Source organism: Heloderma suspectum, chromosome 6, assembly GCF_057233095.1.
Source record: "Heloderma suspectum isolate Gila_16-S chromosome 6, 16-S_ref, whole genome shotgun sequence".
Classification (NCBI taxonomy): domain Eukaryota; kingdom Metazoa; phylum Chordata; class Lepidosauria; order Squamata; family Helodermatidae; genus Heloderma; species Heloderma suspectum.
Genome location: NC_139463.1, coordinates 118369914 through 118386091, shown reverse-complemented (window position 1 = coordinate 118386091; position 16178 = coordinate 118369914). Strand labels below are relative to the sequence as shown.

Below are 16178 nucleotides of genomic sequence, written 5' to 3'. Positions count from 1 at the left end.
AGTAAGGTCTAGCCTGAGTCTTCTTACTGCTTTTTCAGAATGATTTTTAAAGGATTTTCAGGATTTCTGTTTATAGTCTACTTTCCCCCTCTCGCTCTCTTGACTCGTGTCCAATGTATCCAGGGTTTAATTCTAGCTGCTTTCATAGCTGCGGGGGTGGAAAGTATGACAGTTTTCAGTCCTCTCCATCTGGGAGTCAAAGGGTTATTTTTCCCTCTTTAACTTATACTTTAACTCTTGGTTGGAAAGGATGAGCTTCTGTGATGGGAATGGCTTATTTTTTTAAGACAAAGCGACGCTGGGCTTGAAGAACTTTGCTCAGTGTTTGAACTTCTTGTTTAAGGCTAACGTTTGCTTGCTTTTGATGCTGCTCCAGTGTCAATTATGAAGTCAATGTCACGGCCCCTCACAGTCAATGTCACGGCCCCTCTCAAGCTGTCTCCCTCTTCGCCCATTCTGGCCCCTTTGGTTTTTCTCCTTTGTGTATTTGATTTATTTTATTTGGGCATTCATGCCACTAATGTCTATCTTGTCTACACTGGGCACACTGGTTCTTTTTTAAGAATCTTCTGCCTCTGCCGGGTCTTCTTCTTTTCTTCTTTCATCCATGTCTTCTTGGGCCTCTGGGTCGAGGGGGTGTACTGGCGATAGGCATTTGAAAGACGCTCCAAGTACGCTCTGGGGCCTCGGTGGCACCTTGCAGCACTTTAGACACTTTGGTCATATTAACTGACTTCTTCATACCTGCTTTCATGGCTTTTAACAGCAGGGTTTGATACTGGGTGAGGCGCTCTAGCCCCACTTGTGTTTTGGGATTCCAGCGAGGGGGGGATTTATTTACAAGGAGACTTTATTGGGTAACTTACAGCACACAGGCGTACTTAATGGTTGGATCAGACAGCTTCTCTGAACCACGAGCTATTGGGCTAAATGGGTTTTTATACCATACATGTTACCCATGAGGCAGCACAACACTAGCAAGCATTTTCAGCATAGGCTAGAAGTGTTTGGTTCTCAGGCACAGCTTCCTGTAAACAACTTCGCTTCCCAAAGTGCTTGATAACACTTTTATTCATTAGTATGGGAAGACAAATTTTTTCTCTTTCTTTTGCTTTCTATTCTTTGCTGATCTGCCTGTATTGCAGAATATGTTTCAAACTTTTTATATAAAACTTTCTGATCCATGCACCAGCCTTGTCTCTTTATTTATCTTTTTCAAGTTAAACTCACTTACTTAAACCTTTCTGCCTTACACTAGTCCCAATGACACACATTTGGGATAGGTTCTTCTTCTCCTTCTAGTTAGATTTTCTTTATCTTAAAGAACTATTACATTATTGTGGCTACTTTACCCCAGGTAATAAGCTCCAGGCACAATCAGCTGCTTTTAATTTACCCTGGGGGCAACTATGGCTACGCTTCTTTTCTACAAATGTTTTTTCTTTGCCTCTTGCCTTTTATTTCTTCTTTTTTTTTCTCTCTATCTGTCTTCTACTTTCTCTATTCCTTTTTTTTTTTTACTTGCTTTTGTCTTTTCTCCTTGTCATCCATTGGGAACCACACTTAGTATCATTTGGAGTTGCAACTAACACTAATCTGTAAATATAATATATATTTTATGATATTTAAGAAATCATAAAATATACACAACAAACTTTTTCTGCAATTTAACACAATGAATGGAAAACACCTTTTGCATGGTAAGGCATGATGGAGCAGATCCAGCAATCATACTGCTCTTCTGGCTGAAAGCTCAGGGCCCATTAAAATTAAGGGACGGGCATACCCACAGGACAGGAAGGCCTGGCGTGCTATGGTCCATGGGGTCACGAAGAGTCGGACACGACTGAACGACTGAACAACAACAAATACCCACACACGCAAAGAGTTCTAGGTCACCATTTTTGCATCGGCAACTCTATGCTGCATGAGTTCTAGCAGAAGGAAATCTAAAAGTTATAGATCAAACTTAGCCTGCTGTACACTGAGCTGACTACAAACATAGACACATGGTCCACAGCAACGAGAGTTCAAGTTTATCAAAAGCTTCACAGCACTGTCCATGGCAAGTCTTTGACAATTTAAAATTTTAGTTCATGTGCAGAGTGTCTCTAAAAAGCCCAGATGATGATGGAGGCAAACAGAGAAGGCTCTGGGCAATGAAGATGCGAGGTTTCCAGCAAAGGCTCTCCACTTTTGCATCAGTTTAAAAAGGGAAAGTGTGGCCCTACACCCCTTCTGACAGACAAGGGCCTTTAACTTTTTAGCAAGGCCTCTGTCTAAACAGAGCGGCACAGCTCAGCTCTCTAGCCATGACACTTTAACTTGGGCAACTCCTCTGTAAATTTTATTTTACTTCTGTCAGGTTCTCTCACAGACATTTTAAAAACTTAGTCTTTTTTTTTTTTTCTTCTAACCTGCTACACGAAAGCACTGAAACACTGAGTGCTGAAACTCAGGACGCTGGGGGGTGATGGGCATCGCCTTATACTTGCATTTTTCAAGCAGCCATTAATCTTCGGGGAGGCGGTGGGGTGATTTGCAGGACTTCAAAGGCAAGCTTCTCAGTTTGTTTGTATTTGTAAATCCCAAGCTTAAAACAGGACATGATGAGGTACAGGGCAGCTAAATCTTTGCTTTGGCACGGGCAACAAATAACTCGGGTCAGCTTTCTTCGCTGGGGTCTCAAACAGGAAAACAGTCTTAATTTAAAGTTGTAACATCACTGACAGCGTCAGCCAGCCAGCTACACAGATCTCATTGTTTTTTAAGACAGTTGCTCCAATATCTTCTTTTCTTCTCAATCAGGTTGGGTCTCCCAGCTTACACAGTTTATTGCAGCTTTCAGGAGCATGGCAGTAGCATGATTTTGGCTTGGCCAGGAACATGCTGTCTGGTTTCTCGGTCTCTTTAGCACACACACTTAGGCAGTGTAACACTGGACACTCGAATCAGTGAGATTTCTTCATTGAAGGGAATCCCACGGCAAAAGCTTAATGGTTACGCTCTTCAGAAATCATATAGCCGATGGTCAGTAGCTACAGGCTCTATGCAATTCTAACACAGTTCAAAGCTAAACACGGTTACCTTGGCAGAGATCTTCAACGTGGTCTTTCAACTTCATTCTGCTTTGGGACAGTCTTATGGCACACTTTTCACTCGAAGAGGGGTCTAGCCTGTGCTCTGGGGGCTGATTCTTCACCTTTATTTTCTATTTTGCCTTCATCTTCTGGGTCTTCATTTTCAGTTTCCATTTCTTAGGGATTTCATCTCAATTAGGCGAGGTGATGATGTTGCACAACTCAGAACGTTGTGGCCAATTTTCCCGCCCCCCCTCTCTCGGCGCGCTAGGCTAACAGCTACTTCTTCGGCCTTACACTCTCACGCTCCCACGCTTTGTTAAAAGCCAGACTGTCCTGCAACATTTTTCTAATTAACAGCCTCAGATCTTGTTCTTTTTTTCCTCTCAGCTCGACCTTGAGCTTTTTGCTGTTTTCTCTTTCTATTCTGAATCTTTAAAAAAAAAAAAAAACCCTTTCCTTCTTTGTTTGACATACATCTCAAGGGGGTGCAAGGTTTGCTTCCCCCACCACCCATAGCCTCCCTCCTAAATTGAAGACAGACACAATTAGGGAATAGGAATTGGTCAGTGAGTAAGGGGTCTCACTGGCCGACATAAGAGGATTTTTCACACCACGCACTTTGCTACTGGCCTGGGCACCCAGACGGTCAACGGTATGCTTCAGAAACCACAGTAGCCACTCACACAATCATTCTCTCCACTGCATCCATATGTCCCTGCCACCCACTTTTCCCACTTTTTACCAGAGCGGAAAGCAGCTTCCCCAGCTTCCTCAGCTTCCTACTGAGTACTGGTGTGCTGGGTACTGGCGCCCACTCGGGGGTGTGATCAGGCCCCCCTTCTACCCGCAAGGAGTAGGTTCTTTTGTATACGTATACCACCAACACTGACCTTCTTCATAAGGCGGGGCCCTCTTTTTCCCATATACTTGCCTTTCTCCTGAAGGCTTCCAATGTGGGTTTCAACTCAATTGCAGCTGCGATACAGGCAGGGCTCAAGTTCCTTCCTCCGCTTCCCAAGGTTCTCTTGCCGCTCGCTGCCGTTTGGGCGATCCCGGTGCAGGCTTTCTCCCATTCACTTGACAAAAAGGTCGGTGGCGCCAAGAAAGGGAGGCATGCGCCGAGCTCGTCCTCCTGGTGCGGCGATCAAGAGCAGGCAACTGCCACCTGTCTGGCTCAGAGCCTGCCACATCCGAGTCACGGCACCATTTATGTTGCAGAACCCAGAGTCAGAGAGACCACGGAGTGAAGGAAAAAGAGATTCTTTATTTAACGCACGGGCTTAAGGCTGGAATCATTTCCAAAGAGCCAGAAGCCCCGATTTACATTAGCACATTGGTTTTATAGACATTGTGACACATATGAAACGGCTCCTCCTCCCCCTCCCGCATGGGGTTGCAATCCTCAACATTTCTTCTCTTAGCACTATTGTTTATAATACACGAACTGGGTTACAGGGTAGCCATGATAAGGAGAGAACAGAAGAGAACAGCAGAGAACAAGATATACAATTGTATGACTTTTGACAAGATAAGGAATTCCTGTGTCTCGTCGGCTTACAACAATATATTTAAGGGAGAAAGAGCTCAGCAAGAACATGAAGCATGAGACTGCATGAGGCTACTTAGTCTGACCCCCGATATGGCTGCTACATCACGACTTGGCAGGGACACAAATTTGTGGCCGCAGCTAGGGGTGGACGAAAGTCCCTTACCTGTCCTCGAAGGTTGTTCGCGGTGGGGGGGAGGCGCTTCGCTGCTCCCCCTGCGAAGTTCAGGCCAGGGAGGGGAGGCTTCCCGCCTCACCCCGGCCGAAATTCAGGCCGGGGGAGAGGTGTCCCGCCTCGCCGCGGCCGAAATTCAGGCCGGGGGGGGGAGGCTTCCCGCCTCACCCGGCCGCGAACTCGAAAGTTAAAAAAAAGCCCCCTGATAGGCTATGTGACGATTAACGTAGCCTATCACGAATAGATTTGCAAAGTCAGCCGTGATAGGCTATGTGACGATTGACGTAGCCTATCACGGCTGACTTTGCAAATCTAGCCATGATAGGCTACGTTAATCATCACGTAGCCTATCAGGGGGCTTTTTTTTTTTCTTTCATTGGAATGGCAGTGGCGGCAACCGGTCGAAAGACCGGCTGCCGCTCCCGCCCCGCACGAACACCCGCCGAACCGCCGGCCGGACCCGCCCCCGGGAGGGACATTCAGCGAAGGTAAATCCCGTCCTGGGGGGGCGGGGGGCGGGGGGGTGCAGAGGATTTCTCCCTGAAACTTGTTCAGGGGGCCGAACATGTTGGCGCTCGGCCCCCCAGAGTTTCGGGGAGAAATTCTCCGCCATCCCTAGCCGCAGCCCAGCCGCGGCAGAAAGTGCAGCTGCAGCCGGCTCTGGCCTGTGGCTCCGTGGCCTTGCCATGGACTGGAGCCAGCCAGGGAGGATTCTGGGGGGGGAGGGATGAATCCCCTCCCCCCCACCACCATGGACTGCCAGCCAGAATGGGGTAAGTGTCTCGCACACCCCTACTACTCCCACAAATGGGGATGCATGAATTCGTCAACTTTGTTTTCTCCTTCATAAATCTTTATCTGTGTCTGTATGTCTGTGGTAAATGATTGTCAAAACTGAAGTGAAACCAAATTCTCACCCATCTGTAACAGCTCAAAAATGTGATGGAAAAGAAAAAAAAAAAAAAGAATGGGGAGGGCAGAGGAAATCAAGGAAACTCAGGCACAAAGTCTTGAAGTAATATAGAGTTACATAGCTGATCTTGCAGTGGAAAGCTGGAATGGCCACTGCAAGACCATTCTTGGAAAGAAGGAGCCAAAGGGATAGTTCCCCCCAGATGAGCCATTGCAGAGTTTATAGAAGCCTGCCCTGTCCTCAGACAAAGCCAGAGGGAAATGGATGCTGACAAAACCAGAACTTGGGAGGAGGAGTGAATCAGCAGTATTTCCAAGCCAGGAGAACTGGAAAAAAATTAATGCCTCAGCTTTCCCTCTGAGGATAAATAGAGGTGATACTTGAACTGGAGTGGTTGAAATGGTACATCGGATATCTTTTAAAAGAATCCCCATTGTCTCCATGGATTAGACATCCCAGAAGTAATACATATAATTGGACATGATCAAGCTTTACATTTAAAGGTGCAGGCAAATTCAAGGATTCTGGAATACACTTTCTGCCCCCTAGAGCCCACTAGGGGCTGCCCCTGCCTGCTGCTACTGAAATTGCTGCCGCTGCAGAATTTAGCAGTGAGAAACAACAGGAACTACAAAAGCAATGACAACGACAATGACAACAACACACATACACATTTTCTCTTGAAAACAAGGTTTGTTGGCAGCTCTTTCAGTGGTTGATTTTTCAATAAAAGGTCCTGTGGGCTTCACACATGCCTGGTTTTACAGGGAAAATGAAGCTTTGTGTTTAGCACTGCAATCAGCAATTTGACGGTGTGGAAGAAACCATTTGGGCATGGCGAGGGCTGCAAGAAAGGATCGAGGGACCACAGGCAGCTACGGCTTCCGTCTTGCCAATCCCTGCTTTAATGATTTCTCTTTATTAACTGCCCCTTCTTGTTCAGCTCAGGCCTTAGCACAATAATGTAGTATTTGGGGGAAAAGATACAGCCCAGCAAACCAGCACTGGAGGCTAAGATACAGAAGATCTCCACAGCGACCAGGTATTTCCCTTTGGTGCTCAAGTAGGTGGGAACAAAAGACAACCAAACGCTGCAAAACATCAGCATGCTGAAGGTGATCAACTTGGCTTCATTGAAAGTGTCTGGCAACTTCCTGGCAAAGAAAGCCACAGTGAAGCTGATGATGGACAGAAATCCCATGTAGCCCAGGACGAGATAAAACATGATGACAGAACCTGCATTGCACTGCACAGTGATTTCTTCAGTCACTGAGTGCATATCCATATCAGGGAATGGGGCAGAGCTTACCAGCCATGTGGCACAAATGCCAGCTTGAATGAGTGAGCAAGAAAAGACAATGGAGATGGCCAGTCTTTCCCCCACCCATTTCCTCATGCTGGACCCTGGCTTGGTGGCCATGAAAGCGACAACCACAGTAATGGTTTTGGCCAACACACAAGAAACAGCCATTGAGAAGATCAAACCAAACATTGGTTGTTGGAGAAGGCAGGTCAGTTTTCCAGGCTGGCCAATGAACAGCAAAGAAGAGAGGAAACAGAGCAGGAGACAGACAAGGAGCATGTAGGTGAGGCCCCGGTTGTTGGCTTTGACTATAGGTGTATCTCTGTGCTTAATAAAAGTTTGCAGCACAAAGGCTGTGACCAGGGAAAATGACACAGCAACAATGGCTAAACTTTTCCCTAAGGATTCTTCATAGGACAGGAAGCTTACAACTTTAGTGATGCATCCATCTCTGCCCTGGCTTGGGAACTGATCTTCTGGGCATTTGAAACAGTCATCCATGTCTGGAAAAGAAGGGGGAATAATCAGATTGGTGAATCATATGTAAACTGGAGCAAATTTCCATGAGTAATTTCAACAGTGAAATTACTGCTAATGAACTTGGCTTCCTTAAAAGTGTCTGGCAACTTCCTGGCAAAGAAAGCCACAGTGAAGCTGATGATGGACAGAAGTCCCATGTAGCCCAGGACAAGATAAAGCATATAAAGTTGTTTATATAGGCATACTGCCTCTGAAATTGGGGGTAGCATAGAGCCATCAGGACTAGGGATGGCGGAGAATTTCTCCACAAATCTTGGGGAGGCTGAATGCCAATGCATTCGGCCCCCTGAAATTGGCAGTGAAATTCTCCGCCACCCCCCCGCAACCCGCCCCTGGATGGGACTTATCTCCCTCGAATGTCCCTCTCGGCGGCGGGTCCTGGAGGCGGTTCAGTGGCGGTTTGGCGGGGGCGGGGGCGGCGGCCGGTCTTCCGTCCGGCTGCCGCCACCGCCATTACAAAATAAAGTAAAAAAACCAAAACAACACGTGATAGGCTACGTAACGATTTACGTAGCCTATCACGGCTAGATTTCCAAAGTCAGCCGTGATAGGCTACGTAAATCGTTACGTAGCCTATCACGGGTGTGTGTGTGTTTTTTCCCTTTTGTATTTCGCGGCCGGGGAGACGGGGCGCTTCTCCCCGGCCTGAATTTCGGCCGGGCGAGGCGGGGCGCCTCCCTCCCTGGGCCTGAATTTTGGCCGGGCGAGGTGGGGCGCCTCCCCCCCCAGCCTGAACTTCGGGGGGAGAAGAGAAGCACCTCCCCCCCACCGCGAAGCAAGCCACGGGACCAGGTAAGTGCCTTTCGTACATCCCTAATCAGGACTAATAGGCATTGATACCCTTCTCCTCCAGGAATTTGTTTCACCTCCTTCCTAACAGTTTTATGTATTTTGTTATAAGGTGCCTTGGAGGGCTTCTGCCCTGAAAGGCAGCCAAGAACTATTTTAAATAAATTTCATGGCTTTAAAACAAAACAAAACTCTGCTTTCTAATAATTCTGCTATCTCTTTCCTCTGGGACACTTGTGAATTCCAGTACATTAGAAGGTGGATCAAAAAGCTTCTAACATGAGGCTTTCAGGTAGGAATGATAAATCTCTCTCTCTCTCTCTCTCTCTCTCTCTCTCTCTGTGTGTGTGTGTGTGTGTATCTGTGACTTTCTAAATTCCTTATATTACTCAAATTAAAATTTGAGAAAATTCTCATTTCTTCTGGTAAGGGCAGATTATCATACAAAGAAGTGCATGTCCATGAGCACCCATCATCAGAACATCTAGTTATGGTCTGAAGGTGGTGGAAAGATTCTAGCGAGCATGGTCATTGGAAGTGAATCAAATATAAAGGAGGAGCAATATTCTGACTCACTGACCAACCAAAACCATTAGAGCACTATGAAGCCTTCTCCATTTCCCAGTTCTATCCACAGTTAAAGGCTCTTTCACATGCATATGTACATCGCTTGAGTTCTTGTCATGTTTTGACTTGCAGATGAATATCTGAACTGAATACAGTTGCAAATGATTGTGTTTGAAAGTCACCTTTCCCCACATTTTCTATCTGGATCCAGGAACTGAATACGTATGGCAAACATGGCACCATTCCCCAGCATGCTTGGTAATTCGCAAAATTAGCCGAGTGATAAAATCAACATTGACGCTCACCAAGAGGTTACATGCATGCTGATTCAGCACCCTCTTTGAAAATAGTAATCTGGTATTAAAGCTATTAGGGGATTGGAATGCTAAAGTAGGAAGTCAAGAAATCACCGGGATAACAGGCAGGCATGGCCTTGGTGTACCAAATGAAGCAGGACAAAAGCTAATAGAGTTTTGCCAAGAGAACATGCTGATCATAGCAAACACTCTTTTCCAACAGCATAAGAGGCGACTCTACACATGGACGTCACCAGATGGTCAATATCGAAATCAGATTGATTATGTCCTTTGCAGCCAAAGATGGAGAAGCTCCATACAGTCAGTAAAAACAAGACCTGGAGCTGACTGTGGCTCAGATCATGAGCTGCTTCTTGCAAAATTTCGGCTTAAATTGAAGAACGTCGGGAAAACCACTAAACCGTTCAGGTATGACCTCAGTCATATCCCTTCTGAATATACAGTGGAGGTGAGGAATAGATTTCAGGGATTAGACCTGATAGACAGAGTGCCTGAGGAACTATGGACGGAGGTCCTTAACATTGTTCAGGAGGCAGCAACAAAATCCGTCCCAAAGAAAAAGAAATGCAAGAAAGCCAAGTGGCTGTCTGTTGAGGCTTTACAAGTAGCTGAGGAAAGAAGGGAAGCGAAAAGCAAGGGAGAAAGGGGAAGATATACCCAACTGAATGCAGAGTTCCAGAGAATAGCAAGGAGAGACAAGAAGGCCTTCTTAAATGAACAATGCAAAGAAATCGAGGAAAACAACAGAATGGGAAAGACTAGAGATCTCTTCAAGAAAATTGGAGATCTCAAGGGAACGTTTTGTGCAAAGACGGGCATGATCAAGGACAAAGAAGGCAGGGACCTAACAGAAGCAGATGAGATTAAGAAGAGGTGGCAAGAATACACAGAAGAACTAAACAGGAAAGATCTGAATGTCCCTGATAGCCATGATAGTGCGGTCACTGAACTTGAGCCGGACATCCTAGAGAGTGAAGTCAAGTGGGCCTTAGGAAGCATTAGTAACAACAAAGCTAGCGGAGATGACAGTATTCCAGCTGAGCTATTTAAAATCCTAAAAGATGATGCTGTTAAAGTGCTGCATTCAATATGCCAACAAATCTGGAACACTCAACAGTGGCCGCAAGACTGGAAAAGGTCAGTTTACATTCCAATTCCAAAGAAGGGCAACGCCAAAGAGTGTTCAAACTACCGCACAATTGCGCTCATTTCACATGCCAGCAAGGTGATGCTCAAAATCCTACAAGCTAGGCTTCAGCAGTATGCGAGCCGAGAACTACCGGAAGTACAAGCTGGGTTTAGAAGAGGCAGAGGAACTAGAGATCAAATCGCCAACATTCGCTGCATCATGGAGAAAGCAAGAGAATTCCAGAAAAACGTCTATTTCTGCTTCATTGACTACGCTAAAGCCTTTGATTGTGTGGATCACAACAAACTGTGGCAAATTCTGAAAGTGATGGGAGTACCAGACCACCTTACCCGTCTCCTGAGAAACCTGTACGAGGGTCAAGAAGCAACAGTAAGAACCAGACATGGAACAACCAATTGGTTCAAAATTGGGAAAGGAGTACGACAAGGCTGCATATTGTCACCCTGCTTATTTAACTTATATGCAGAGTACATCATGAGAAATGCCGGGTTGTATGAATCAGAGGTCGGAATTAAGATTGCCGGGAGAATTATCAACAACCTCCGATATGCAGACGATACCACCCTAATGGCAGAAAGCAAAGTGGATCTCAAGAGCCTCTTGTTGAGGGTGAAAGAGGAGAGTGCAAAAGCTGGTTTGAAACTCAACATTAAAAAAACTAAGATCATGTCATCTGGCCCTATCACTTCCTGGCATATAGAAGGGGAAGAAATGGAAGCAGTGACAGATTTTACTTTCTTGGGCTCCAAGATCACCGCAGATGGTGACTGTAGCCATGAAATTAAAAGACGCTTGCTCCTGGGGAGGAAAGCTATGGCCAACCTAGACAGCATAGTAAGAAGCAGAGACATCACCTTGCCGACAAAGGTCCGTCTAATCAAAGCTATGGTTTTCCCAGTAGTAATGTATAGCTGTGAGAGCTGGACTATAAGGAAGGCTGAGCGCCGAAGAATTGATGCTTTCGAACTGTGGTGCTGGAGAAGACTCTTACGAGTCCCCTAGACTGCAAGGAGGTCAAATCAGTCCATCCTAAAGGAAATCAACCCTGAGTGCTCATTGGAAGGACAGATACTGAAGCTGAAGCTCCAATATTTTGGCCACCTAATGCGAAGAGAAAACTCCCTGGAAAAGACCCTGATGCTGGGAAAGACTGAAGGCAAAAGGAGAAGGGGACGGCAGAGGATGAGATGGCTAGATAGCATCACGGATGCAATGAATATGAACTTGAGCACGCTCCGGGAGAGAGCGCAGGACAGGAAGGCCTGGCGTGCTATGGTCCATGGGGTCACGAAGAGTCGGACACGACTGAAAGACTGAACAACAACAACAACAATTAAAGCTATTTGCTGGTGGCTCACATGACCTACCGGTTTGGTTTGAAATCTTCCCTTTTGGACATAAATCACAATCATAGCAGCAAAATGTCTCCCCTTCCATCATTCTCTTCTGATAACCAGGGGGGCAAGCCTCACTACAGACAGAAATGGGCAGGACCTATTCATTAAGGAGAATAATGTTTAGAAAGGAGAAACCTGTATTGATCTTCAGCTGACATACAAATAAACAAGTGATCACTTGACACAGGTGTATGCAGAACATAGTGCACACGAGAAAAGAAGTGTTCTGCTCAGCTGAATTTTTCATTCCAGAAAGACAAAGATGGCCATATGGTGGTCCACTGTGGCCCATTCATGTAGTTGGGATTTTAGTGTTTCATCTCTGTGGGGATGAACGAAAGTCACTTACCTGGTCTCACAGCTTGCTTCGTGGTGGGGGGGAGGCGCTTTGCTGCTCCCCCTGAAGTTCAGGCTGGGGGGGGAGGCTTCCCGCCTCGCCCGGCCGAAATTCAGGCTGGGGAGAAGCTCCCCGTCTCCCCGGCCGCGAACTTCAAAAGAAAACAAACAAACAAACGCCCCTGTGATAGGCTACGTAACGTAAAAAAAAAAGCACGTACGGCTAATGGCGGCCCCCATAGGGAGCCGCCATTCGCGTTCCTTATTTGGTCCCTGTAGTCTACGTAAAGATTTACGTAGACTACGGCGAAAATAAGGGCAACGCAAATAGCATTGCCCTTATTTTCGCCGTAGTCTACGTAAATCTTTATGTAGACTACAGGGACCAAATAAGGAACGCGAATGGCGGCTCCCTATGGGGGCTGCAATTTGTGTACGGTTTTTTTTTTTTAAGTCACCCGTGATAGGCTATGTGACGATTAACGTAGCCTATCATGGCTGACTTTGCAGATCTAGCGGTGATAGGCTACGTTAATCATCACATAGCCTATCACGGGGGCGTTTTTTTTTAAAAAAAAAAATCTTTGGAGTTCGCGGCCGGGCAAGGCGGGAAGCCTCCCCCCCGGCCTGAACTTCGCAGGGGGAGCAGCGAAGCACCTGCCCCCCACCGCGAACAAGCTTCGACGACAGGTAAGTGACTTTCGTCCACCCCTAAGCCTATCACAGGGGCTTTTTTTTTTTTTACTTTTCTTGTAATGGCAGCAGCGGCAGCCGGTCAAAAGACCGGCTGCCGCCCCCGCACCTGACGAAGACCTGCCGAACCGCCGCCGGGACCCGCCGCCAGGAGGGACATTCGTGAAAGGTAAGTCCCATCCCGGGGGGGGGGGCGGGAGGCGGGGGGCGGGAGGCGGGGGGGCGGAGAATTTCTCCCTGAACAACCTTCAGAGGACCGAATGCATTGACACTCGGCCCCCCGAAGTTTCGGGGAGAAATTCTCCCCCATCCCTACATCTCTGTATAGTTGTAGGAAACCTATATTCATTACAGACGTGCATCAGACATGGAGAGAAACCTGACACCTGATTTTACCTCTTATGCCAAACAATCATACAGTATATTCATTAATGATGGATATTTTCCCATAAAGAACATTGGGTTATACCCAGCCAACTTGACTTGATAAATGAGTTCTTTGGAAGTACACCTCACTGACCCTAAGTTCTGCTTCTGACTCCCCATTCACCCATCTTCATAATAGTGTGCCTTTCAAGAATAGAACCCATACCTGATTATAGCTGCTATGCCAAATAATCTTGTCCTCATTGATGATGAATGCTTTTCCTTCAAAAGCGTTGGGATCTATCCATCCGACTTTCACCTTAAGGAAGGACTTGTTTGGAAATGTAACCAAATTCATTATATCAAATCCACCTTCCATTTCCCCGTGATCATTCAAAGACACTCTTTCTCCAGCAGTGTTGTTAAATGAAATGCCTGGAAGAAAAGTGTGCAGCTAGTTGGAAGAGAAAAAAGAAACAAGAGAATCAAATCATACTGAATGCTTTGCTCTGAAAATGAATAAGAACATGTCTCCTTCCTAATACAGATTCAGAGTTAGTTGCAGGTAATGTAGACCCTCTGAATTCAAAGTGACAAATATGGCCTGAGGAACCTAAGCCCTTTTAATTTCATTAATGTGTGACCTAATTAATGAGTAACCCAAGCCCCATTAAATAAGCCCATTAAGACCCATGAGTAACCTAAGTGAGTCACCTAATTAAGTAACCAAATGAGTAACCTATTTCTGAGGAACCTAATTAAGCCCATTACGCCCCATTAAGCCCCATGACTAACCCAATTACGCCCCATAAGTAACCTAAGCCCCATTAATGAGTAACCCAAGCTCCATTAACTTCACTGGCTCATATCTAAGCATACTTAAGGCTACATCTCACACATTACTTCATGCAGTTTCATCTAAAAAAGTCCCAGAGTAAGAAATGAGTTTTCAGTGAGAAAGTCATGAGAACTCACTACTTCCCACTTCATAGGATTCGAGGACAGAAAAAGGCAAACCCATATATCTTTCTGAAGGATTTTTTGTGGAACAGCAAGTTAGTTTCTGTCTACAGTTGTGCTGACCTAATCATGGAGATGTGGACATTACATTGCAGAGATATTACCTGCCAGGGCTGTAGATCTTGAATCACATCTTTTTTGCTACACGCCGTTACTCTGAGATTGGATCTAGATGAGCAAAAGGCATGTAAAGCATATGCCACAGCATAGACAGCATTATAGATACTGTAGCTATGGCCAGTCATGCGCATTTCAAAAAGAGTTCCAGGAAGACTTTCCAGCCTCTCTTCCCCAGTACATGTTCCAGAGACCTTGGACGGCACCTCAGGATCTGGAACTGAACAGTCAAATGCATGCTCCCAGAACTCCAGGAGAAAATCGTCTGCTTGTGCCCAGTCAGGTTTTAGGATCTGAAGGAACTTCTGGAACCCCAGAACTTCATTTGAGTGAATTGCAATGGAAATGGCACCATGGTACACTTGCAGATCTGTGTCCCGTCTAACACTTGATAACATAAAATCAATCTGTCCTGCTGTAATCCATACTTTTCCCACAAATGTCTTTTCCTCGTCTCCGGGTGCTAATAGATCCATAACATACCTCAGCCACAAAATGGTAAAAGTTTCACCATAGATGAGAAATATTCTGGATTTCCTATACTTTAAAAGAAGATTAATATTATGGGCTAAATGATACAGTTGTTTGGTGGAGGGAGCATGTTCTTGGCTTGGGATTCGCCCTGTGAACTCTGAACAGATCCCATTTTGGGCAAACAATGTCTCCAGGGCCTGCAAGAAATGTTCTCCACTATCATCATCCACCACAAAGAGCCCAACCCATGTCCATCCAAAGTGCTTAAGCAGGCTGATAATTCCCATATATTGAAAGTCTTCATTTGGGACCATGCGGTAAAAAGAAGGGAACTGAATCATCCCTTTCTCTGCTGGGGCATATGAGCCATATGTGATCTGAAAGAAGTTTTTAAAAATGATGAGAAAATGTATTTGACGAACATGCTAACTTTATGAAATTGTTACAGATTACGTTATGTAACCTTGGCACTGTGAGATAAGTTATACTAAAGTAATAAATGCATCTACAGTATTAGGCAAAATATGAAAAATGTTATTTCATTTAATTCCACATTTATGAACCATTTTTCACCCATGCCGGTATACAAAACTTGGAGTCTTCAGTTTAGGTCTTTGCTCCACTGAAATGCAGTGGCAAAATGCCAGCGCAGTGGGATGGGGGGGTGGGTTGTTGTCCTTCGGACCTTTGTCTCCTGCACAACAAGGGTTCTTGCTGTTTCAGGTAATGCCACTGCTGTCTTGGGTATGGGATGATATGTCAATGATCCAGACTTCATTTGACAGTTAACAGCTGTTTCTAAATAGTGTTCATTTGAAAGGGGAAAGAAAGTGTTGTTATTGTAGAAATGAATTAGGAGTGGCACATAAGAGTGCATGTAATGTAATGCAACTGAGATTTACTAACATAAATGATAATTTGAATTCCCTGTTTTTACAAGTGTTGATGATACTTCTCCTTAAAATGTGGGGATACAGTAATGAAATTTCTGAGAAGGACGTCTCATAAAACTTCCTGAATATATACTGGCTTCTCTTCCATACGCCTTTTGTATCCATTCCTCATATGGTATTGTTCTTTAAATATCAGATACGTTTTTAGAGGGCAGAGTCCAACACTGCCTCAGGGTGAATGCTCTCTCCCTGATTCCTGTCCTCAAGCAGCCCCTACATTTTGTGGAGCAGGGATTTAGGGTTTCCAAGAGTAAGCCCCAAAACAGGCAGGAACACTCATTTCTGGAAGGGGGCAGGTCAGCAGGTCCGTGGAGCTGGCTGTGCATGCAAGGGCATTGTTGGATTCTGCCCTCTAAAACAAAGACTTATCTGAGTCTTTGAAGGTGAATTGCTCACAAGACCACTGGAAGTGCTATAACAACACATGCATAGACCCTAC

At 45.6% G+C, this 16178-nt stretch overlaps 1 protein-coding gene across 1 annotated transcript; it reads right to left on the bottom strand.

Annotated features, from left to right (window-relative positions):
• Nucleotides 1-6621: 6621 nt before the first annotated feature.
• Nucleotides 6622-13533, bottom strand: LOC146342832 (vomeronasal type-2 receptor 26-like). Its single transcript, XM_084808021.1, has 3 exons — nt 13402-13533; nt 11751-11877; nt 6622-7523 (listed from the first exon to the last, which is right to left on the bottom strand). Exons 1-3 carry the CDS (start codon nt 13531-13533, stop codon nt 6622-6624), a joined length of 1161 nt encoding a protein of 386 aa, XP_084664147.1.
• Nucleotides 13534-16178: the final 2645 nt, after the last annotated feature.